The sequence below is a fragment of the Crocodylus siamensis genome, chromosome 5 (genome assembly GCF_052110815.1).
Source record: "Crocodylus siamensis isolate JL-2025a chromosome 5, ASM5211081v1, whole genome shotgun sequence".
Classification (NCBI taxonomy): Eukaryota; Metazoa; Chordata; order Crocodylia; family Crocodylidae; genus Crocodylus; species Crocodylus siamensis.
Window position 1 is genome coordinate 105,161,950 of NC_143399.1, and position 24,396 is coordinate 105,186,345.

The following is a 24,396-nucleotide window of genomic DNA, read 5'->3' on the forward strand; positions in this document are numbered from 1 at the left end:
CCTCTTGCAGCAGCTCAAAGGGCATTGAGATACTGTGAGATGCACATTTGCACTTGTGTGGATGCACCCCATGAGGTTATTTGAATTGGGTGCTTTTATATAATGTGGATATCACTCCCAATACTGTGGCATGATAAATCATATCATCATAGGCAATTACTGTCACATTAAAGTTCAATTCCAAATGCTGGTTAAATCTCAGTGAATTTGCCATTTACAAAGGTGATAAAAGGTAAAGCCTTACCGGTACATCAGCCAACATTTAAGCAGAACAAATTCTTACCTCACAAAACCTGAGAGACTAACAGCTAGGAAGGATAATGTGAAAAACCAGAGTGAGGAAGGGGGTTGTTCTGCCTGAATATTGGTACTCCCAGATCTAAAACAACAGTACAGGAACTCACTTGGCTTTGTCTTTGATGGATCAGGGTAATATGTGAAGAGAAGATTTAGGAATATGGGTTGTGGTCAGTGCAGTTTTGTTCATGCATTCCATTCTGTCCATGGCACTTCTACTACTGATTACTTAAATTTATTTTGCCAGCAGTCCCCATTTGTATATGCTTTGGGTGACAAAAGTAAAGACACAAAGATATCTTTGTTTGTCATAATATATAATAAAGCCACTCATCTAAACCTCTCCTTGCAGGAATTCTTGTTTTGTAGCCATTCCATCTATTTTCTCTATTTTATCATTGTGTGATGTTAAAATATTGGACTGAGATCTGCACTACCACAGACTCAGTGCAAATATACCAACTTCAAACACATGGGACTGAAGCAAGCTACCCACAAGTAGTTTATGTAGTTTAATAAGCTATGCTTAGATCTGGGAGCATAGAATTATTTTAGTGTCAATAAGATTAAGTTCACAATTTTATCCTGCATATATCTTCCCTCTCACACCTTTTGTTAATGAAGGTCAACCTCTGCAATTTTTTTAGACACAGGGAGAGTTGGAAAGGGGGCATTTTGTTTTTAGAAGGACTCTATGCAAAGAGCACAGGAACCAAAAAAGGAGTCTGATAACTTGCTTGAAACAAGAAACAGTCAAAGAGAAAAATATGATAGAATTTTAGAATGTATTTGTTTTTAGACATGTAAAATACTAGACTCAGATATAGAAGAGGAAATTAAATAGGTTATAGAAGGAATTATGTTAAAAAGAAAAAACACAACGACTTGTTTTATTCAAATGTTTCTGAGTAAATTTAACCAGCTGTTGTCATTCTTATTATTTTTAGGATTTCTAACAGAACATGTGAAGTTGCCTAGAAACCTACTTTAATATCTATGAGAAAACGTCACAAACAATAGCTTGAGAAAAATAGGAGAGAAAATACACAAGAAAATCAAAGAGAATCAAACTAAAACATAGACCTACCTTGCCAACATATTGATAATCAGATCCTGTATATTCCTCCAGCAAGAAGAACTGGTTCCACATCCAGCCTCGTTTTTGGCGGTAAAGCGCTTTCCCATCACTTCCTGAAGCACGTGTCACAAAGCCTTTTGGCTGGTGCTCAGTAGTCCTTCTGAAGAGCATTTCTGTACAGCAGGGATGTGGCAGATATACCCAGAGCAGCAGCAGAACTAGGACTTGTTGTATTATCATAGCTCTCCACTGCTGACTGTCCTTACAAGTCAACAAGTTGCAAGGTAAATCGTTTATCTTTTGGTCTTTCTCTAGTTGGCAGTGAAGCAGAGTGGTTTCCAGTAGTTCATTTCTATTCTATTCATATCCACCAAATCCTCAAAGTAAACAGAAAAATACACAGCATAAGTTGAAAACATTTAATTAAGTTTATAAGGGGTGCTCTTCAGGATCTGGGGAAACAATTGTTCACCAGAGCACCCCAAGGGATTATGAGGTTGAATGGTTATCAACTACTGCAAGACCATTTCAGGCTGGACATAAGGAAGAACTTATTTACAGTCCAAGCCCCCAAGGTCTGGAATAGACTGCCACCATAGGTGGTTCAAGCACCTACTTTGAACACCTTCAAGAGAAAGTTGGATCTTTATCTTGCTGGGATCCTATGACCCCAGCTGACTTCCTGCACCTGGGGCAGGGGGTTAGACTCGATCTTCTGAAGTCCCTTCCAGCCCTAATGTCTAAGAAATCTATGAACATATTTTACTTCCAATCATTCTTGACTGTGTAGCTGCAAAGCCATATAACAAAGAAAGAAACCTGATTATCTCCCACAGATACATCACTAATGGCTGAGGTGGTGACTATAAAGGTTATCTGACAACTCTCACCTAATGGGAGGTCTACAAATATATTAAGTAGCTGCTTTCAAAATGTTACAGGAGAAACACAGTAAAAATATAGTGAGCTGTTTTCTGCCCTAAACTTTTCAATTAAGGAACTTTAAAGATGACTGGGGAATTAATACCACTAGCACTTACATATTCAATATTGCAGCCTTTACTTGAAATGTTTCCACCCGATTTGATTTACAAATAATCCAGTGTTATATTAATCTTTTTATCAAGAGCCTGAAAGCCTAATGCAAAGCAGTTTTAGAAACCAAGAAATGGTGAAACACTTGTTCCCCAAGGTACTTTAAATGGCAAAAAGAGAGCATCATATGCATCAGAAGAAATACAACATGACAAGAAGCAAACTTTTTAATATAAAAATTTCCTAGGTTGAAGTACTTACAGTATGAACCAATGTAACATTCAAACTCAATCTTAAATATAGAAGAACTGATAAAAGGCCTAGGACCTAATCTGTTCTGATCCCAGGGCAAAGAGACCCCAGGAAAACTTTAGTTTGCAGTGTACTTAAATGTAAGTATTTATATACAAGTATACAGAGAGAAAAAGAAACATAACCATTTCCTATCAAATTTAGTTTGGTACTCTTTTAGTTTGATTTTTTGTTCTTTTGAGGGGGGGGTTAGGGAATGGAAACTGGTTGTTTGTTGATTTGTCTCATTTTTAATTTTCCTAGTGGCACAAAAGTATGATAAAAACAAATATAGGTAGATTATGACAACGTCTTCTCTCATTATCAAACAGAAACTCCTATCACAATTTAGCCCACTGAATTATAAAAACCATTAGCTGATTTGCTTTCTCGTGAAAGTTTAACCAGGAAAATATCAAATTCTTAAGAGCAAATCCTTATGTGATTCAGGCTGATTTGTTTGAGTAACCAAGTGATATAAACTGCAATATAAAAATATTACATTAAACATTAAATAAAATATTAATACAACTGATATTAAATCTCCCATTTCAGGATCATAAATGGAATAAGACAGTCATTGCATATGCAATGTATGTAGTCTTTATATTTTGTGACTAGAACTAGAACATTATTTCTTGCAAAAGAAAGGTTGTTTGCCTATTTTCATAGTGCTCCCGATTCATGCAAAATGGGAAATAGTGTTGTTTTTTCCTGCTGCTGAAGTATGACAGTATATGAAATTACCTTATACTTTGTTTTCTGAGTAGCATAATATTTCTTTATTTTTTACTTCAAGAATCTTTTATATTCCTAAATCTGCAAATAAAGAAAAGGATTTATAGGCAAGTGCTAAAAGTTCTGCCACATATAGAACTGGTATATTCTATAGTGACAAAGAACCTCAAGCAGTACTATCAGGTGGATTTTAGGTGTATCCATGACTAATTAGGTGTATCCACGAGTAGTTAACAAGAAAGAAAATATATTGATTAAGTTTATTCTTAAATTAACTCTGTTTACTTCACTATCTTCACATAATGGATGAAAAGGCGCTAGATGTTTCAAACTTTTCAAAGTAGAGCTCAGTACCAATCCAAACTTTTTTCTTTCTTGTCTTTAATTTTCTTTTTTTTTTTTGAGATTTCACTACCAATGTAACTCAAGTCAGGTTCACTCAAGTTCAAGTATGTAAGAAGTTTCTCATCAGAAGGGAATGATTTATAGCATGGGATAGAGAGCATGTGAAATCTAGCCATTTCATGTGGTTCAACCATAAAAATAAATTAAATTCAAGAGCCAAATTTTGCCTTCAGATTCTAGGTTCAGTCATGAGGGTATTTTATCACTATCAGTTTTTTGGAAGCTGGAAAACTTCAGCAAAAACTTGTACTGTAAGAGAGATCTATATAAGGCTAAACATTTACAAGCAAATTTGCACATATTCACTGGCATTTCTCATTATAAATGTCAATTGTGTACCCTTTTGTTTGCCCCTCTCTTCCTTGGTATGCTAAGCAAAAGTGATGTGTTAGTGAGGAATCTCTTAATTTAAAAGCAAGTTTTAAATATTCTGGGATCATATTAAAGTAGGCTACTATAAACCTCAGGATGTACTGTAGTCCAGCTCCCTGCTCTAGTAAATGTTTCAGAGATATCCTCAGAACAGTAGACCTATGCTGATCAATATTCAAGATAAGTGCCACCAACAAAACCAAGATTTCTACTTGGCCTTCTCTGAAATCACTAAAGCTTTACATTGTCAACTGATCCTAACTCTGGAACTTCAGTGAGAAGCTTGGCTGTCCTGAGTAATTGTTATTGCCACCTAAGAGCACCATGAAGTTAGGTTTGGCAGAAAATCAGATCTGACTGGTGACCTATCTAACCTTTTCTTGTAACAAAATTGTATCTAACCTTTTCTTGCATCCTGGAATCAATCCCTTTACATTGTTTTATGCCACTATATTGGGCAGGATGAACAGTGGATATTGAAATACATTTTCACTTCCATGTCCATTTAGAAGTGCCATACTTTCTCTAGACTACAAATGGGGTCTAAGATTTCCAAACAAACTATCTGGGAACTTTTGTACGTTAGCATCTGCATGTTCAAGTACAGACCTAGCAAATAGTTTAAGGAGAAAGAAGGATGTTCTGGTAATGTCTCCCTTTGGTTCTCTTGTCTGTCTGCCTCCATAGTGATGCGAGTTTACTCAAAGAGATCAATACCTTGTTGTAGATAATGGCACCACTGGGGACAATTCTGTGCTTGAGTCTCCTAAGCATTAATGTTAACAATTATTATATCCTTGAACCTGGTTTTTTCCCCCCACCTCTAGAGCAGTGACCATTGGTGAGATGGGAGTAGGACCATTGGTGAGATGGGAGTAGAGGACCTGTTTCTGGGATCCAGTGGCTAGGCATCCTTATGATGTACCATATAAACATGGCATCAATGCCACTAGTTTGCTTCAGCCAAAAAATTGGCAACAGTTCTTCTGTCCTTCCAACTGATATGTGGAATTTGTCAAATATATTGCTGATAGTAATGTTCCAAAGCTTACATGCATTTCTTGTATGTTTTACCAGTTTCACACCCATATAGCAGGGTAGGAATGACAATAGCTTGGAAGACAAAATTTGGTTTGGGTCCTGATGTCATGATCACTGAAAACATGATTTTAAAGATGTCCAAAGGCAGCATAGCAAGTATTATCCAATGTTGAATACTGTCATCCACAGTTAAATACAAATCTTCAAACCCCGCCCCCCACCCCCCTGGCAAAAGCACTCTAATTACTGTGCTTTACTTAGATGGGGCAACTGACAACTGATGCCCAGGAAAAAAACAACCTATTAAAAAGGTACTTTGCGTCAGTCTTTCATCAATCCCATGGGACGCCCATGCCTGCTATGAAACAGGGAGATCCGGGTGATGGGGATCCCCTACCCTCCATAAATGCTGACCTCATGAAGGAACACCTTGAGAAGCTGGATACCTTCAAGTCAGCTGGCCCTGACAATCTGCACCCCAGGGTACTCAAGGAGTTGGCGAGCGTCATAGCCCAGCCCCTGGCATGGATCTTTGAAAACTCCTGGTGCTCTGGTGTAGTCCCCGAATACTGGAAGAAGGCCAATGTGGTGCCAATCTTCAAGAAAGGGAGGAGGGTGGATCCGGCTACCTACAGGCCCATTAGCCTGACTTCTATCCTGGGGAAGATCTTAGAAAATTTATTAAGGAGGCCATCCTTGAGGGACTGGGCAAGGCTAACATTCTAAGGGATAGCCAGCACGCATTTGTCTTGTTTGACCAATCTCATTTCCTTCTACGACCAGGTGACCTATCACCTGGACGAGGGAGAAAAGATTGATGTCATATATCTTGACTTCAAAAAAGCTTTTGATTTGGTATCCCATGATCACCTCTTGGCCAAACTGGCCAGTTGTGGCCTTGGCTCCACCACGATCCACTGGCTGGGAAATTGGCTCCGTGGTCAGACCCAGAGGGTTGTAATTGATGGCAGTCACTCATCGTGGTGCCCTGTGACCAGTGGGGTCCCTCAAGGCTCTGTCCTTGGACCCATACTGTTCAAGATCTTCATTAATGATGTGGACATTGGAGTCAGGAGTGGACTGGCCAAGTTCGCCGATGACACCAAACTTTGGGGCAAAGCATCCACGCCAGAAGATAGGCGAGTGATCCAGGCTGACCTGGACAAGCTCAGCAAATGGGCAGACGAGAACCTGATGGTGTTTAACACTGAAAAACGAAAGGTTCTCCACCTTGGGAGGAAAAACCTGCAGCACCCTTATAGGCTCGGCAGTGCTACATTGGATAGCACTACAGAAGAAAGAGACTCGGGGGTCATCATTGACCACAAGATGAATATGAGCCTGCAGTGCGATGCTGCGGCTAGTAAAGCGACCAAAATGCTGGCGTGCATCCATAGATGCTTCTCGAGCAAATCCCGGGACGTCATTCTCCCCTTATACTCAGCCTTGGTGAGGCCGCAGCTGGAGTACTGCATCCAGTTTTGGGCTCCACAATTCAAAAAAGATGTGGAGAAGCTTGAGAGAGTCCAGAGGAGAGCCACGCGCATGATCAGAGGTCAGGAAAACAGATCTTACGATGATAGGCTGAGAGACATGGGACTCTTTAGCCTGGAAAAGCGTAGGCTCAGGGGTGATCTGATGGCCACCTATAAGTTTATCAGGAGTGACCACCAGGATCTGGGGGAACATTTGCTCACCAGAGCGCCCCAAGGGATGACTAGGTCGAATGGTCATAAACTCCTGCAAGACTGTTTCAGGCTGGACATAAGGAAGACTTTCTTTACTGTCCGAGCCCCCAAGGTCTGGAACAGCCTGCCATCGGAGGTGGTTCAAGCACCTACATTGAACACCTTCAAGAGTAAATTGGATGCTTATCTTGCTGGGATCCTATAACCCCAACTAACTTCCTGCCCTTTGGGCAGGGGGCTGGACTCGATGATCTCCCGAGGTCCCTTCCAGCCCTTATGTCTATGAAATCTTTGAAAGTGCCATAAGTAAGAACACAAGCAGACATTCTCTGTTCTGGAGGGAGAACTGAGAGCCTGCCTGCGCTGGCCAAGGCCAGCAGGTGAGGGGTGCTCCTGTATGCCTCACAGGCTGCTGGAGTGGTCCCTCTCCCAAGTCCTGTCTCCTGCAAGCTGGCAACTGTCAGCAGCAGCTGGGTGGTGAGAGAGCAGGAAGGAAGCCCTTATGCTATGCTACACAGGCCCCCTTCAGCTTGTTGAGTCAGGTCTTGAGGGAGGCGGGTCAGGTCCATGTGGCAGGGACCTGATGGGTCGGGTCCATGCGGCAGGGACTCTCTCTCTCCCCATCCTCAGTTCCCAACATGGTCAAAACCTGAGCCAGGCCATCTTAAATTGCAGCTGTTAAGGGGATTGAGGGGGAGACCTTCTGCCATGCAGCCCCCCCCCCCCCAGATTCCGGGATCAGATCTTGGAGGGGGGATTGGGCTGGGTCCAGGTGAGGGGGGGTCCTTCCTTCTGCCCCCCCCCCCCCGCATCCTAGACTCTTGACAGCTGCAGCCAGCAACTTCAGGATACGACTGTTCAGCCTGGCTAAGGTGAAGGGCTACAGAACACCAATACTGAAGGCTCTGCTATACTGACATGAAACTAATGTGGTATACATAGGGCACATCCAGCAGCTAAAGAGACTGCACAACATACACTTATATTTCTTGCTATTGACATGATAGAGTATTAAATGCTGAAGTTTCACAGCATGCCAACTGCATGAGTATAAAACGTTAATTATGAAGACTCATCTTATTTGTTTGGACATACAGAAAGAATGCCTATAACTAACCAGTCACAGTGACCTATACTTTGGCAAAAGGAAGTATGGTTGCCCTGGGAAGCATGTTAAGGATTTTTTTCATGTGTTGCCTGGTGTAAAGCAACAAACCAGTTGATCACTCAGAACCATTGACTGGAAAAACCAACAATGTAACAAGCAAAATATAATCAAGGGTTATTTTGAACTGTGACAGTACTTTAGGCTCTTTAAACTAGAGCTTTAAACAAGGTTTATTGGAGGATGGAGACCAAAACCCAGAGGAAAGTGAAGTGACTGAGGATCCAGATTAAAAATTATTAAGGTGAAGCAATTTTGAAGTAACATTCTCTGGGAGACAATAGGGCAGCCAATAAGATACCTGAAACATTTATATACTAATGCAAGTATGGGGAAGAAACAGGGAGAATTGAAGGGTCTAGTAGAAGCAAAAAATTATGTTGTTATTGGAATTAAAGAGACATGGTGGGTTAATTTGCATGATGAATTTGGCCATGGATGAATATAACTTATTCACGAAGGATAGGAAGGGGAAAAAGGGGGTGTTACCCTATGTAGAAAGGCAATATATAAAGGAAAAGATAGATAGATAGATATATATATATGTATATATATATATATATATATATATACATATATATATATATAGCAAAGGAACAATTTGAGATGCACCTGGCAAGAGGCATGACAGGCAATAACAAGGATTTTACAGGTAGGCAAAAGTAGGAGGAAGATCAGAGAGATCTAAAGTAGAAAACAATCTAGTTATGCGTGATATGGAGAAGGATGATGTATTTTATGCCTTTTTTACTTCAGTCTTCACAAACAAGGGCAGCTACTAAATGACAAGTGCAGTGGGTAGTAAAGATAGGGAAGGAGAAAAATGGCTCAGGTGAGAGATCACTTTGAAAAACTAGATGTGTTCTGTTTGCCTATGCCGGTTGGGGTACAATATGGAATACTGAAGAAATTGGCTTCAGAGCCACTCATGGAGGGCAAGGAAGGATCTGGATGATTGGAAAAGGCCAACATTGAGCTCTCCTATGTAATAAAGGGGAGAAAGAGGATTTGGGAAACGTGACCTGACCTCAATACCTAAAAAGAGCTTGGAGCAGGTCTGCAGGGAATTTGCTGTGAAGCACTGAGAGAAAAAGAAGATGCTCAGGAGCAGCCAAGATGAATTCACCAAGAGTAACTCATGCCTGGCCAACTTGATTTCCTTCTATTACAAGATGACTGGATCCGTGGATTGTGGGAGAGCAATGAATATGATATACTTTAACTTTTGTAAGCCTTTTGAAGCCATCTGTAACAGCACTCTTACTAACGACCTAAGGAAATACAAACTAGCCTAAAGTACTGTAAGCTGGATGTACAACTAGTTGGATCATTACAGTAGTCATCAATAACCCAATGTTTAGTTGGGAGGCGGTTTGGGGTGGAGTTCTCTACGGTCTGTCCTTGGTTCAGCATTGTTTAGTATCTTCATGAATAATTTGGACAATGGGATTGAGTGCATTCTTAGGAAGTTTACAGATGACACCATGTTGGGAAGAGTTGTAGATATTTCAGAGAGTAGAACAAGGACTAAGAATGACCTGGATAGATGTGGTCCATGGTCAATCACATAAGATTCAATAAGGGAAAGTGCAAAGTCCTGTATGTAGGAGGGAATTTCATGCACAAATAGACTGGGAAATGACTGGCTAGGCCGTACTACTGCAGGGAAGACTGGGAGTTACAGTAGATGACAAACTGAATGTGAACCGAAAGTGTGCTCTTGCTGCAAAAAAAGCCTGCTGCAAAAAAAGCCAACAGCATACTGGGTTGTATTAACACAAGTGTCACTTGCAGCGCAAGGAAAGTGATTCTTCTGCCCTGTTCAGCGCTGATGATGATTCCATCAGCTATTAGATAAAAGTATCAAAAAGGCCAACTAATGTACCCAGTCTTTACAGACATTAGGCCAGGGTTGTAGTAATGTGTTGCTTCTTCTGGGCAAGTGTGGGGCTCGGTGCAGGAACATGCTGAGTTTAAAATAAAGTGCCACTTTTCATTTTTTTGTGTGTGTTTTTTTATGTCTGCAAGCAGTCACTGGCAAAAAACGAAGTTATGCCTATGGTCATAAAAGATAGGAAAAGAAGCAATGGCCACAAGCTGCAGCAGGGAAAATTTAGGTTGAAGATTAGGAGGAACTTTCTGACTGTATGTGTGGTCAGGCATTGAAACACATTACTTAGAGAAACTGTGAAATCACCATGCTTGACAATTTTCAGCAGCTGGTTAGACAAGCACTTCCTTGGGATGGTTTAGTCAGGAATAATCCTACCTTAACCAAAAGGCTATAATAGATGATGTCCCTTTATATGTAATGTAAAAGAGACAGCAGCAACAAACTGGTTAACAGGGAAATATGAGACATATGAAAAAGACTGCTTCACACACACTGGACTTTACAGTCCCTTGCACACTTACCACATTATTTTATGCCCCTGCCAACTGAGGACTGTCATCCTTAACTAAAAAGGATGTGTGATGGTGATGAATACAACAAAAAGAGAATCTAAGAGTACTCCATTATAATAGTATTCAACCAGGCCGAGCACATGTTACTTGTATGAGAAAGGAGTACTTATAGAATAAAGAATTTTCTTTTCATGTCCTGTCACCATGTTCAAATTGGGGTCCAGAAACAGGCACATACTATTGATCAATCTGTAGCCTTAGTGAGGTCCTCACTGAAGTTTGAAAGTTTCCTCCACATCTGTATATGGTATTTGTTGGAGTATCTCTACAATTACATGTTAACTTTAGTGTTACCAACCTGGGTCATTTGTAACTGTGTTTGCTACATTTTTATTTGTGTGGCTTTGGTGTTTCATCCAGTGCTTTGCAGAGAGGAAACTTTTCCATGATTTTAGTCTACTGGGAGATGCAATGTGGCCAAGTAGTGGATGTCTTCAATTTGTTAGGCTCCCCTGATGTGTAGTGTGGCAATTTTGGCAACTATAAGGAGGCTACTGACATTTGTTGGTTTAAACCTTCCAGTACTTTACCAGCAACTTCCATTCAGCACACTATCTTCTTTGCATGTGCCAAATTTTCCCAAAATGAGCATGCACATTCACTTGCCAAATAACAACGTACAATTGCAGTATTACCTCACTCAACGAACAAAGAATGTCAGGAAAAGATGCAAGAAAAGATATACATAGCAGGAAAGGTACACTTGGGTATGTGGTGGGACAGGTATCTTGTCTTTGCTTTTATTTTCCCAGGAAGCACCTAACACATTTGTGTAACTTTTTTTTGGGGGGGGGTCCTTTTTAATTGGGAGGGGCACCCTGTTTTCAGAGAAAGGCATATTTTCCTCAAGTCACTTGGGTTGCATATGCACCTGCAGGAAATGGACTTAGCTCTTAGACCTTTTTTTCCCCTCACCCAGATGGAACATTACTGGATTACTTTTGTAAAAAAGAGCATAGTATTATTTTTCTTTTTAACTTTGTTTCTCTCTCTTCCTTTGTTTTCATAAGTATACATATTTCACTATTCCACATTACTATTTGATGTAGAAATGTTAAATTCCTCTTGGGAAATAATACGGTACTTTAGTGTTAGGGATTGCTAGTGAATTTCCTTCTTGTTAAATTAGGTCAGTGGAATGAAAGTGCAGATGGAATTTGTTAAAGTTACAAAGCTAGCTAATGTACATAGACTAGGCAGGCCAGGCTGCTTAATGGATTTACATAGGAGGGCTTACCACCCTTACCCCTATTCCCAAAGACTTATGTCTGAGTTCGCTTTGCTCTTTTAAGTGTAATAAAAGTGTGAAAGTGGCCTGAAAGAAAGTAGTGAAAATGTCATTATATGAATAACTTTACAAGAAAAGTGGACAATTAGAGTAGAGATGGATAAAAGAATATGAAGGACACTGAAAAGAGAAAGTACTATACTATACACTATAGCTCAATGAATTTTATGTTTGTTCATCAAAGCTTAATTAGTGATGGAACAAACTGAACTTGTTTCCACCTTCTAATTCTGTTCTTTTTTACAATGAGTGCAACTGGAAATATATGGGAAATATGCTTAAAGCCTGGTGGAATAGTTGGATGGAATCCAACAAAATTTAACATATTTTTTAAGTAAATGCCTTCAGAATACATTTGGAAATAGTTTTTTTCTTTAATATTTATTTACAACATTGAATTACTTTAAATAAAACTGGCTATTCAAATTATTTCATCAGCCTTTAAGATCTATTCCTTTGTTTGAGGAGACCCTAGAAGCCCTATAATATAGCCTCTCTCAAATCTATCAAGCAATACATATGTCCTGAAGTAAATGCCAAATTGGGGGGCGGGGTGCGTGCAGGAAACCACCTTAATTATTATCAACAACTGGTAGAAACAGTAAATCGCAGTCTCACAAACTCTCTGAGCATGGAATCTTGATTAACATTTATAGGGTACTCTGAGCATGAAACAATATGCTTCAAAGCAGAACATAACACTGCAATGTGTTTTCTGGAGTGCAACTAAAGAAATACAATTAAATGCTTGATTGAGAGAAACTGCTGTGTTAAACAAAACCAAGAATGAAATTTCTGCTGAAAAAATTAGTTCCTTAACCACACAGAAACCCCTTCTCCTTAAGTGATTAAATGTAGTGTCATTATTACTAGCAAGAATTATGTCATATTGTAGACCAGTGGTTTGCAACCTTTTTTTATTTATCTTTTTAGATTTAAAGATTATCTCACTGGACTACAGGTACCCTTGGGGGGGCTCTTCATTTTGACTCATTTTTTTGACTACAAAAAAATACTAGCATAATTTTTCTCTTGCAAAGAACTCAGACCACAACAGGTCATAATGGTTATAACCTACTGATTCCTATTTGAAATCCCGGGTTTTATCTTAAGAATCATCTTTGGACATCAAATAGTGCCAACACTGTGTGGCATGGCACCCCACAACACCCTTGAATGAATCTCAAAGCACCCCAGGAGTGTCATAGCACCCTGGTTAAGAACGACTTTTGTAGGTGAAAGTAAACCCTAGGCTGCTTCATGGCAATTTGGTAAAGCATTTGTTTAACCAAAGTTTGGGTAAGAGAAGAGACAAAAGAAAGGAATGTGGGAACTGAGAATAATTTTAGGAAGTTCCAGAATGACAGGGTAAACGATATAGGCTAAAGGTTACATAGAGTAAATTCAGTGGTTTTATCCTAGTTAGATCTGGTTTTAAACAAATACAGCTTAAAGGAGGAACAAAAATTCATATATGAGTATTAAGCAGAGTAGAACCAAGAATGCAACTAGAGTAGAAACATATACGGTGCCCGTAGACTGTGCTCCAATGCATTGCACATGTAAAAACACCCATATTTTAAATCTTTTTTTGCCTTATTTTGTAAGCTTTTTGGTATTGAGCTAGATAATAGTGTAAAAAAAAAAATTGGTTTACCTCCAAGTTTTGCTCTTCAGCCTTGAGCAATGGTACTAGTTGAAAGGCCCATCTGCAGATAGTAAGTGCTGTTTTAAAATGTAATTTGAATCTTACATGAGACGTATTTTTTCCCTAACAGGCTGGCCACCTAATAGGAGATTTTAAAGACTTTAGGAGTTAAAGAAATTAGTTTTAAATGTTCTCAAATGTTACCAAGATTCTTATTTCTTTATATGAATGCACATTTTAACAAATTTAAGTCATTTGCTTAGTTAAGTCATTAAGCATATGCTTTGCCTGTATTGTTTATTCATTTATATCTTATCTGCATTTTCATTAATATGCTATTAAAGTGTTTATCATTTTTGTGGGATTGGATCTTTGACCTTTTCTTGGTTCCTAAAATGACTCTGATGGTCAATAATATTTAACAACTCCAGTTGTACTCTTAGCTATCTCTGCATACTTTCAGAGTACTTTCTAGTAAGAAAATGAATCTCAGCCACAAGTACAACTGTTAAATCAACCTTACACTATACAATTATTTAAGTTAAGTTATCAAATAACTGATTACAACCATTTTAAGTATATCAAGCCGAGAAATTGTATATGAACACTTCTAACTCTTAAAGTTAAGTAAACCTATATTAATCTCTGTTTCAAATAAACTGGGGGACGGAAATGAGAATATAGAATCTTTAGCACGTGTTCCTTCCTTAAAGGTCACACAAAGAGCACAATTATTTACTCAACATAGAGAATATGTATTTGATATTGAATTCTGTGCCTGTATTGATTATACTGATGTCAGCAAAGCTCATGAGCAACAGCATTTCCTAATTCACAAGTAATAACATTTATTTTAATATTGTGAGATGTGTGAAAAATAAGTTTGCACATTTATATATTTTTAGTCCTTTCGTAATGAATAGACCTTCTTATCACTGAAGTGTTTCATGTTTTGAAAGACTTTGTTAATAAAGCCAAATGAGAACAAAACTGATCTGTTGCATTTCAAACTCAGTTCACTGCCTCTGTAGATGGTGGAAGAGGTGTTTATTCTCTCCCAAATAGAGAAGATACAAAATGTTCAGTCCAGTTTTTTATTGGTTTGTCTGCTCCTAAGATCTCTCAGTTTAAAACTTTAATTCTCTCTCTCTCTCCAGGGAGTTACTCCTATCTCTCTGGCATTCCTATGCATTAATGCATCACTTGCCTCAGTGAGTCAACAGAATTGTATTTAAATTAATAACTGATGCACAGATCAAAAGCTTATCTAAATTTCTTTGGCTTGGATATTGAAGTAGAATGACCCCTCTCACATGATTACCAATAGAGACAGGCACTAAGAGTTCAGTTAAAATAGTAAGTGACCTAGATTTTTTATCCCAAACTCAACCATCAAACTTGAACTGATTTTTAAGTTTTAAACTTTTCAAATGAAACTTTAAATTATGCCTCTTTTAAAAGATAGTTCAATCCTCACATGCCTCTTCCTGCATGAAGTCAGCAAAAGAATAAATAATACATACAGGGTCTGGTTACACGAGATGCTTTACTCCACATTAGACTAATCTAAAGTGCAGTAAAGCATCACTGTCCACACATGTACAGCAATTTCTGTGCAATATATTAGTCTAATGCACTGTTTTCTAGTACCTGTAGATACAGGTAATATAAATCAGATTGTTAAGCTAATGTGCTGAAGTGCATTTGTAGATGCAGACTGGGACCTAAATGCTCCTGGTTAGCCTAGGTAGCACGAGGCCACAGGGGGCAAAGAGAGCTGTGCCAGCTTGGCACGATGCTGCCTGCCAGCCCTGTAGAGATCGGGACTCATTCCAATCTCCATGGGGCTGGGACAGCTGTCTTGGCTACTGGGCAGCTACCTCCTGGCCACATGATCTCCCAGCCATCATCTCCATGTGGCTGGGAGGCAGCATCCTGTCCATAAAATGAAATAGCTCTCTCCCACTTGATTGAAATTGGAACCAAACCCTGTGCCCCCCTTGCCAGTCCTAAGCTGGCACCTGGGGAAGCCTGGATCTCCCCCTGGTTGCTGCAGGGGGGGCATAGAAGGGCAGGAGCAGTCCTACACTGAACTGCTCCACTTAGGAGTAAATTTGCTTCTGATGGGTACAGGTTCAGATACATGTAGGGGTGCAGTTTAATGCACCTGGATTTTCTGCACAGAAAATTCAGGCACATTACTCACATAACTAGATGTGCCCACAAAATGTCACAGAAATGTTCTGTGATAAATTATCCTAAAAGGTGTGAGAGACTTTTATATTTGTTTGGGGGATTTTGGTTTGTTTGCTTGTTTGAGAAGAATAAATTTCCATTTTATCATTGGTTATAATGGAATAGACCAGGTGAGCCTTACCTGTTCAGCCTTGCAGACTGGATGTATGGTGAAAAGCCAGACCACAGGCTGGATCCAATACATGGGGCTGACTCTCATGCCAGATCCAGCCATAGACTGATCTCATGTGCTGGATCCACCATGGATTGACCCTATGAACTAGATTTAGCCACAGAACATGACCATATGCCAGCCCAATCTGGTACAGAGAGTCATGTCACCTGGAGCAAAGGGTTCTCCACAAATCTAGTCAATTTGCCAGTTAACACACAAATTGTTCGCCAACCACATTTTTGAATGTGTAGTTTTGGCTCTGTGGGCCAAAGTCAGCTTGTAGACTGGAAGGTGAGCAACACTGAAATAGACTTTGTTCTCATAGTAACTTTAAACTGGTGTGGTAATAATAAATTAACCCTTAATTTATACTAGAGTAAGTGAATTCTAAATTCTTAGGCCTGATTCGAAAATACTAATTCTCACATCTAGCCTTTAGCAGAGTGAATATGGGGGAATAACTAGACATACAAATGGTTCATCTTTCCATTAACCCAGTAATTCTCAACTAAGGTGCGGTGAGATTTTTTTCATGGTGCCATGGGGCACTGTACACTATTAGCACTGCTAGGTGTGCAAATGCATACACGATTCAAAAGACAAACCAAGAGATTTTGAATATGAATCCATAGTATCAAAAAAATTCTGACCTGTTGTGGTCTCTCTGAATTCTTTGCAACAGAAGAATTTGTGTATTATTTTGCTGTAGTTAAAAACATGGGAAAGCCAAAAGCTGTCATTTTCTAAAGGGTGTCTTCAGTTTAAGAAGATTGAGAACAAGAGGATTAGTGAAAGAAAAGCTTTATTCATTATTAACTTGGTGGTATTAGGGTGGTGTCATGGCTCAAAAGCGTTCTACCCAGATCAGACATTTTAGGGTTCATGTTTTACTGCAGAATGAAATTTGAATTTTTTTTGTTAAAGGTCCAATAGGAGATATAGAAGACTCTTGTCTCATAATTAATTTAGGTACTTTAACTTCTTTTGTCAGATGTTTAAGAAGAATAAAAATGGGAAGTAGGAAAAGCAAAATATTTGAGATTCTCTAGAGTACAACATAATGAAGTGGCCACTTGTCTAATGAATTCTGAATGCACAAAAGTTGGCTTTTCCAAACAAAATATTTGTGCCCCCCCCTCCCCTCAATGCAAATTTGTCCCCCACAAACAGGTGTCTAGCAAACACTGAATCAAGAATGCTTGGAAGGGTAGGGAGGGGAAATTTTCTTTCCAATGACCAACCGTGAGTGGATTCCATTCTTATAATTAATTATATTACAGGTTAGAATTTTTCATTTTACTAATTATAGGCCATGTCTACATGAGACACAGACTGTGCAGTAGCTGGTTACCAATGCAAGTAGCATTACATGGCAAGAACCATGATAAGACACTACTCCACTGTAGTTATGAGCCACTGCGCAGTAAGCATCACAAAAATGCTCCTCAGCAATGCTATTGTGCAGTAACCAGAGTTCTGCATTGTCATTTAGTACTTGTTTATACAAGTCCTAAATGACTGAAAAAAATACTAAATGACTGTGCAGTAATGACTGTGCAGCCAGAATCTCATGTAGATGTAGCCATATACTAGAAAAAGTGTCTAAATCCCTATATACTTCTAGTTCTCTACTATGGAACTAATCAAAATAATGTCAATAAAACAGTTATTTTTGCAAAATGTATTAGATGCCTATATAATATACAGTTTTCTGAGCATATCTTGATTGCTAATTTACAACACAAGTTTGTAAAAATAGATATCTGAATCTTTTAACTAAATAATTCTGTCATATTTATAGCTTCTCACCCACTTAGAAATGTAATCAATGTCCATGTGTTTTGGTAACAAACAGAAATAAAAACACAATGTTTAAAAAAAGTATATTTGATTAGTGATAGTGATCCTGTTTTTCTCTATTTCAAACTACTTGACTTAAAATGAAAGTTTCTCTCCAACTATGGGCCCTGTTCTACATTACACTGTGAGCTGTACAAATGGTGATCGGTGTCAGTACTAGGTCGAGATTGGAGCAGTCATATGTTCAGTTCAGCAAAAAACAGTGTGGGAGGGAGGCATATGGGATGTAGCCTACAGTGGCTACATCTCAGTGTAACACAAGCTGGGTAACATGGATCAGAGGTAATCCTGCCCTGGTGTGGAGTTGCTTTGACCTTCCTAATACATACTTAAAACTAGTTTCAGGCGTTAATGCAGGTGTGGGCAAAATAGCAGATCCAGACAGCAGCCGGACTCCATTTCGCAGCAGCTCCTGCCCACATGGCTGGGCCTGGGCTCCATGGAGACCCCAACCTCACCTGTGATGGTGCAAGGCTGGGGTTGCCATGGAGATGGGCCCTAGCCACACTGGCAGGGCATACTTCAGGGCGAGGCACGGGGCTGTTCCAAAGCCTGGGTCTGGGAGCAGGGCAGAGCTTTGATATGTAGCCTGCGTGTTGTGGGCAGGGGCGTGCAGACAGTGGATCACGGCTCTGCCCTGGTTCCTTGCAGCAGTAACAGCCTGGTTCTGAGCTGGGGCAGAGCCGTGATCTGCTGCCTGAATGCCTCTGCCCAGAGAGTGCAGGCTGCAGATCGCAGCTCTGCCCTGGCCCCAGACCAAGTTGCCCCCACCACAAGATGCCAGTGGCTCTGGAACAGCACCCTGCCCTGCCCTGCTACATACCCTGCCAGCAAAGCTGGGGCCGGTCTCCATGGCAACCCCAGTCTCATACTATCACAGCACAAGAGTGGCTGGGATCTCCATGGAGACTGGCCCCATCCATCCAGGCAGGGGCTGATGGGAAATGGAAATGGAATTTTGCCCATACAGGCTTTTTCATTCTACAGAAAAGGAATCCATCTTTTCCAAGTTCATGACCAGACAAGGGTGTGATCCTGCTATCTAACAAACTCCCCTTTGCTAAGGGCCAGCAAGGCCTGCACAAGACAGCATAAGCCAAGGAGTTGACCTGGTTTTGGGGCAAAAGAGCATGCCAAGGTCTGGATGCCCACCAGAAGAATGTCTCAAAGGTTTCTGAAAGACCAGGGTCCATCAAATAGCAAAAATTGTGCAACACATAAAAATTCTAAAATTTCCCATAAAAATATCATACAAATATTAGATGGACAATGAATGGATCCAGTCTGTCCTTCATAATCATAATCTTCTATCGCTCACTATGATACTACCAGACCTTATCTTTGCAAAAAATTGTGATGTACTCAGAACAAGAAATTGGTAGGCAAATAGTGGAAATAGTGGTGGAAGGGGGAAGGGCGGGTGCCGGCTGGACCCTTCAGAGTTCTTACCATGCGACGTAACTTTAAGTACTGCTATGAGAAGGATGGGGGAGGTGGGGCGCAAATGCAAGCTGGAGACCCACAATACATTACTGACTGGAAATGGGTCCTTTTAAAACAAGTAGGGATTTCACAATACTTCTGTACATTGTTTGCATAGTGACTGCCATTCAGTCCCTGCTCATCCCCTCTGAACACTGTCAGCCACACCTGGATTTCCCAACTCCTACGTTGCCCTTTTATATACTTCCAGTACTGTTCATCCACCTCTTCCATAACCTACCCACTTTTCGTTAGTCTATTTTCTCCTGGTACATTCCAGTTTTCGATGATCTACTTTTTTGCTTTCAGTTCTCACTTGCTGTTTCTTTTTAACCTCCCTCCATCATCCTCTCTGACTCATCCTAAATCCCTCAGAATAATATTTTATGAAGTCCTTCCTCTATCCGTCATTTCCCACCAGTTATTTTTCTGCCTTTCCCTCCTCTCTGAAACAAGAGAGTTCAGCTCCGTGCTACTTTTTCATGGTCTTTCCCTCAGATCCCCTTCCTAAAGTAATTCACACTCTGAAAGTATTTCTCTTCCAAGTTCTCCTGCCCCTCTCTTTGCCTCATCTCTTCTGGCTTATCCCAGAACCTATCACAACAACAAAACCTTAAGACAGAATTCCGCCCATAGTGTCCTTCTATTTCACCTAGTCAACAACCACAGTGCAGCTTTAGACCTACTGACTAAAGTGTAGGAGTGGTTCTGTTAGCCACTCTAGGTGCTAAGTGCCCTCATTATAGGAACAGCACCATACAGATATTTCCCTATTCCTATAATGGGCAGGAATCTGCAAACTCAAAGAGGATAATACAATCCCTCCTAAACTTTAGATAACTCAGAGTTAGTCACAAGCTGTACTTCAGTTGTCCACCTAGGTGAAACAGAATTCTTCCTTATGTTTCAGTAGCATGACTACAGGTGGGCAAGCAAGGCATCAGCCCTGGGTGCCAACTTAAATTGGGTAGTGGAATGGCATCCCCCAAAGGGTCAGTGCCACAACAGAGAAAATAGGAGCAGCAGCCTGATGTGGGGATACCATGCCACTCTAACAGCGGCAGTTAAGGTAGACATACAGCAAAGCTATGGCAGAGATCAGGGTGTTTTAGTCCCCTGGGCAGGTAAAAATGACTCTCCCCACCCTCTCTTTCTGATGTGCAGCACCTCTTCCCCACCTTCCCCTGCCCAACCTCTGGAAGGGTTCTCTCTAAGACACTAAGATACACAACTTGTTATTACACCTTATTAAAGCTTGTAGGTGAGTCTTTACAGTACTGATGGTTTAAATGTTGCTATTTTGGAAGCCATAAATATCTTTTTTTAAAACATTGACCAATATACATACACTAGTCTCTTGCCTCCCACAAAAAAAATATTGTCTAAAGAAATAATGAAAAAAAAGAAGCAAAAAAGAGATAGGCAATTGATATCATTGCTTTAAGGAAAAGAAAAGGTTGGGGGAGCGGGTGGAAACACCATCACAATTTTAAAATGGCTTTTCGAATTTTTTAGCAAACATCCCAAGAAAAGGATCAATATACTATAAAGAAGATAGCAGAACTGTAATTATCAGGTCTGTGATGAGAAATGGCATGCAAAATTTCAGGAAGGTTAGATATGTGTTTATAGAAGTTCATAGGAATTTATAAATCCAGTATTTTTAATGAACCATTGTCACTTCAATGTTGCAACCAGTGACATTTCAAAATAAACATAATGTTGTGCATGCTGCCTGGCTGCTATTGAACCTACTTGCTTGCATTTGTGTTTTACAAACTAAATTTTATTTGAGAAAAGAAAAATGCAAGTACAGGAGAAAAATATAGTATAATGAATAGTTATGTGAACATCCAACACTGTTTCCTAAATTGTTAGCAGCCATGATGTTCACACTCTGTATGGACAATTGTAATCAATGAGGTTATTCAAATGATGATATTGAATTATTATGGGAAGTGTACTGTAATGCCGAATTGTGGGGGAAAACAAAACAATGTGCCAGAGAAATAATTGTAGAAATACTGGCACCACTGCATTTATTTTCCTCTTACTCTATTTCATTAAAGCATATTGGAGCCTAAAAGGTTTTTTTTCCCAAACTTCTAGATACATCTTGATTTTCCGATAACAAAAAGATTTATGAAATGTTTTAAATACTACCAGGAACCTCAACTGAGAGATATGATGAGACTTGCAGTCATTGGCACTTAATGTTCTTTCCCCCTGCCCTGGTGGGTGGGAGGGTAGAGGGGGATTTTCTGACCAGAGTGAATTATAATGAGTAACAGTTCTCTTGTGAAAAAATACTTTTTTTTGAGAACAGATGACATTTTAAGGCTCCAAGTCTGTACTTCTAATGCTTTCACCTGCCAGCCAACTATCCTCCTTATCAGAGAAATAGAAGGAGCAGAGAAGCATGCCAAATATCTAAAAACTTGTCATAATCTCATCAAGAGTTTATATCTTCAGTTCACACTGAAACCTTACAGCTTCAGAGAGCAGAGACAGTTCACTAAAGCATGAAGAATTGGGGCATTGAGAGACTGTGCCTGCTTAGAAAACTGTGTAATTTAATAAAATGTTCATTGATGTCTACACAGTGGCTCCTCAGACTTGTGTTAGTGTCTGTGCCTGCAGCATGGAGACTCCCATTCCTGCTAATTAGATGATGGTAGTAGGATTAAATGTTTCTGAGCAGACTGAAAAGCCTCCTTCTTCCATAGAGGCTCACCAGTGGACATTTAACTGTGAGAGAAATGGGGAAGATAAAACTTCCAGAAAGTGTACTGTTATCTTTCTGTTCTTCTAATTAATGATTTGGGTAACAGTAATTGAAAGCAAAGTGTAAGTACTTCAGAATGCATGCTGTTATTCAGTTACTAGAGGTTCCATATTTGATTACTTAGCAAAACAATGTGAACATTAAACTAACAAGAAAATGTATTTACAATGTACTGGATTATTTTCACAATAATTACTTTGTCAATGAGCATTTAGACTAATTTGGAGTTTTATTCTGTGTGTAGCATTTTGTGTCACAGGCACACCAATTGGCATGCAATCTGTCAGGAATTTGGACTGGAAGGGACTTCTTTGCAACAAACTACCACTCCTGTCCCTTGCACACATGACAACCGCCAAACACCTAATAAGAAAAAAATGCCCTACGATGAGTCACAAGAGTAAATGAGACCAAAACAAAACAAAAACAAAAAACTACTACTTTGGATACTCTTAAGGCAGTGAACTGGTTGGCTAAAATTATATCTGATGCTCCCATTATTATACCTCTTTCTATTATTCTTTGCTTATTGCTTTACCTGCCCAATTAAAGTGTTGCAAAAATGTGTCCAATTTTTTTTTTAAATCTACAGTGAAGTATTGACAATCACACATTACACTCTTGGATTTCTTGACCTTGTGCTTCTTGCTGCATAGGGTGCTGCATCTTCATCTATGCCACTGTGTACAGAGGCAGCTGCACTAAACAGAGGCAGCAGTGACTTCTAGCTGTCACCATGCTGCAAACATAACAGTGCAGCTGCAGCAGCTATTTTTCACATCCCTCCCCTACCCCCAAGCCCAAGTCAGTGGCTACAGCTGCCACCCCAGTTGCCCCATGCAAGTTACACTATTGCCTGTGTAAAACTAAAAAGAAAGGTTAACAAACCCCAAAAAGCAAAAGCCCAGGATTAAGGTTAGTTGTACAAATGTAGATCAGTCCTTTATCTGTATGCATTATCCATATGCTATTTCTTTGCACAGAAGACACATGATCCAGTACACAGTAGGCTACAAATAGCAGCTATTTGAAGTTAGCTTTGGCAACAGCACTGATCAGAACTTAGCATTTGGTGCAGACGTGGCCATGAAATGTCTGGATTGGTGGTGAAAAATAAAAGGTAGTAACTCCTTTTGGTCATTGTCCCACCTTCCGCCTCACCAGAGGTTTGAAAATAAGAGAGAGAGGAAGGGAGGAAAAGATGGGCAAGCAAGGCTTGGTAAGCCACTGAGCTCTGCATACTGGGTAGGGCACATAGGAATTGGTGTCTACCCAAATCAAGGAGGCAGCCTGCTGATGATGCAGACATATCGCAGGGCCAGCTGCTATTTTTGAGGGCTTATCGTGACCAGGGTCCCCCTACACCTCTCATTTGTCAAGAAGCCCCAGTGGCTCTGCCCTTCTGGGGCTGTATGTTATGTAGCTGTGACCCTCACTGCTGATTGGAGAGGCGAAGGGCTGTACAACAGGCAGCCAGCCCTCTCAGCCAATCAGCAGCAAGGGGCAGGGGCGCCAGTCATCTCGCCTGCTCACCTTTGTGCCAACAGCCTCCCTCTGCACTTCCCTGGGACAAGCTGCAATCTACAGTGCTCCATAGATAGCAGAAGTCATTATGGAGGACCATGAAGTAAGTCCTGAGACCTGTGGTTTGGATCCATAGGCATAGTATTGTCCACTGAGCCCACAGGCAGGCAACAAAATCCTCTGGAGATGCATATCTGTGCCTAAGTAATGAAGTAAATGTAAATTGTTAGAACATGAGGGGCATGCTCTGGGACCAGCTGATGCCCTCTTCACACTCTCAGCTTGCCAGGGAGCAGGCACCTAAAATGATAGTAATCGTTACACTGCCTGAGTGTAAAGAGTTTGTGATTTTATAATGGAGTTGCAAAATAATGAGAGCTACAAAAACTTACCGTAATGTACAATGGCACCCTCAAATAGACCAATCTATTCTGCTTACATGGCTTCCTAAATCAGCATTGGTGTAGATGCATTGGAGCAGCCTTTTGGGCTGTCTAATCAGCATGGGGGGGCGCGGTGCAAAACTAGTCTTTTTATTCCGCAACGATAATTAGTCTTTCCCCAGTTTATCCAGACTAGTTAGGATCCTGCAAAAATATGGCCACACTGCTTCCATTTTAGAAACACCACAGCAGGCCTCGACTTATCACTGCTGGGTATGACAAGCTAACTGTACAGCCACGATTTAGGTGATTTTTCACAAGGTTATACAGGAAAGCTAGAAAACAGCAAGCAATTAACTCAAGTCTCTTAAATCCTAAACTAAAATTCTACCCCCTCCACCTTCTTTCATTAAGCCTCTGCTTAGTGGCTTCTATGATTA

The 24,396-nt window shown here is 40.1% G+C and overlaps 1 protein-coding gene across 2 annotated transcripts in view; it reads right to left on the minus strand.

Moving 5' to 3' along the window:
* Window positions 1-24,396, minus strand: part of CDH10 (cadherin 10) — a 204,368-nt gene that overhangs the window by 126,042 nt on the left and 53,930 nt on the right. For both annotated transcript variants that reach the window (XM_090049942.1, XM_090049943.1), the window contains one exon: window positions 1,385-1,752. In XM_090049942.1, the coding sequence (XP_089906068.1) occupies window positions 1,385-1,615 (231 nt within the window). In that variant the 5' untranslated portion in view covers window positions 1,616-1,752. The remainder of the gene's footprint in view (window positions 1-1,384; window positions 1,753-24,396) is intronic.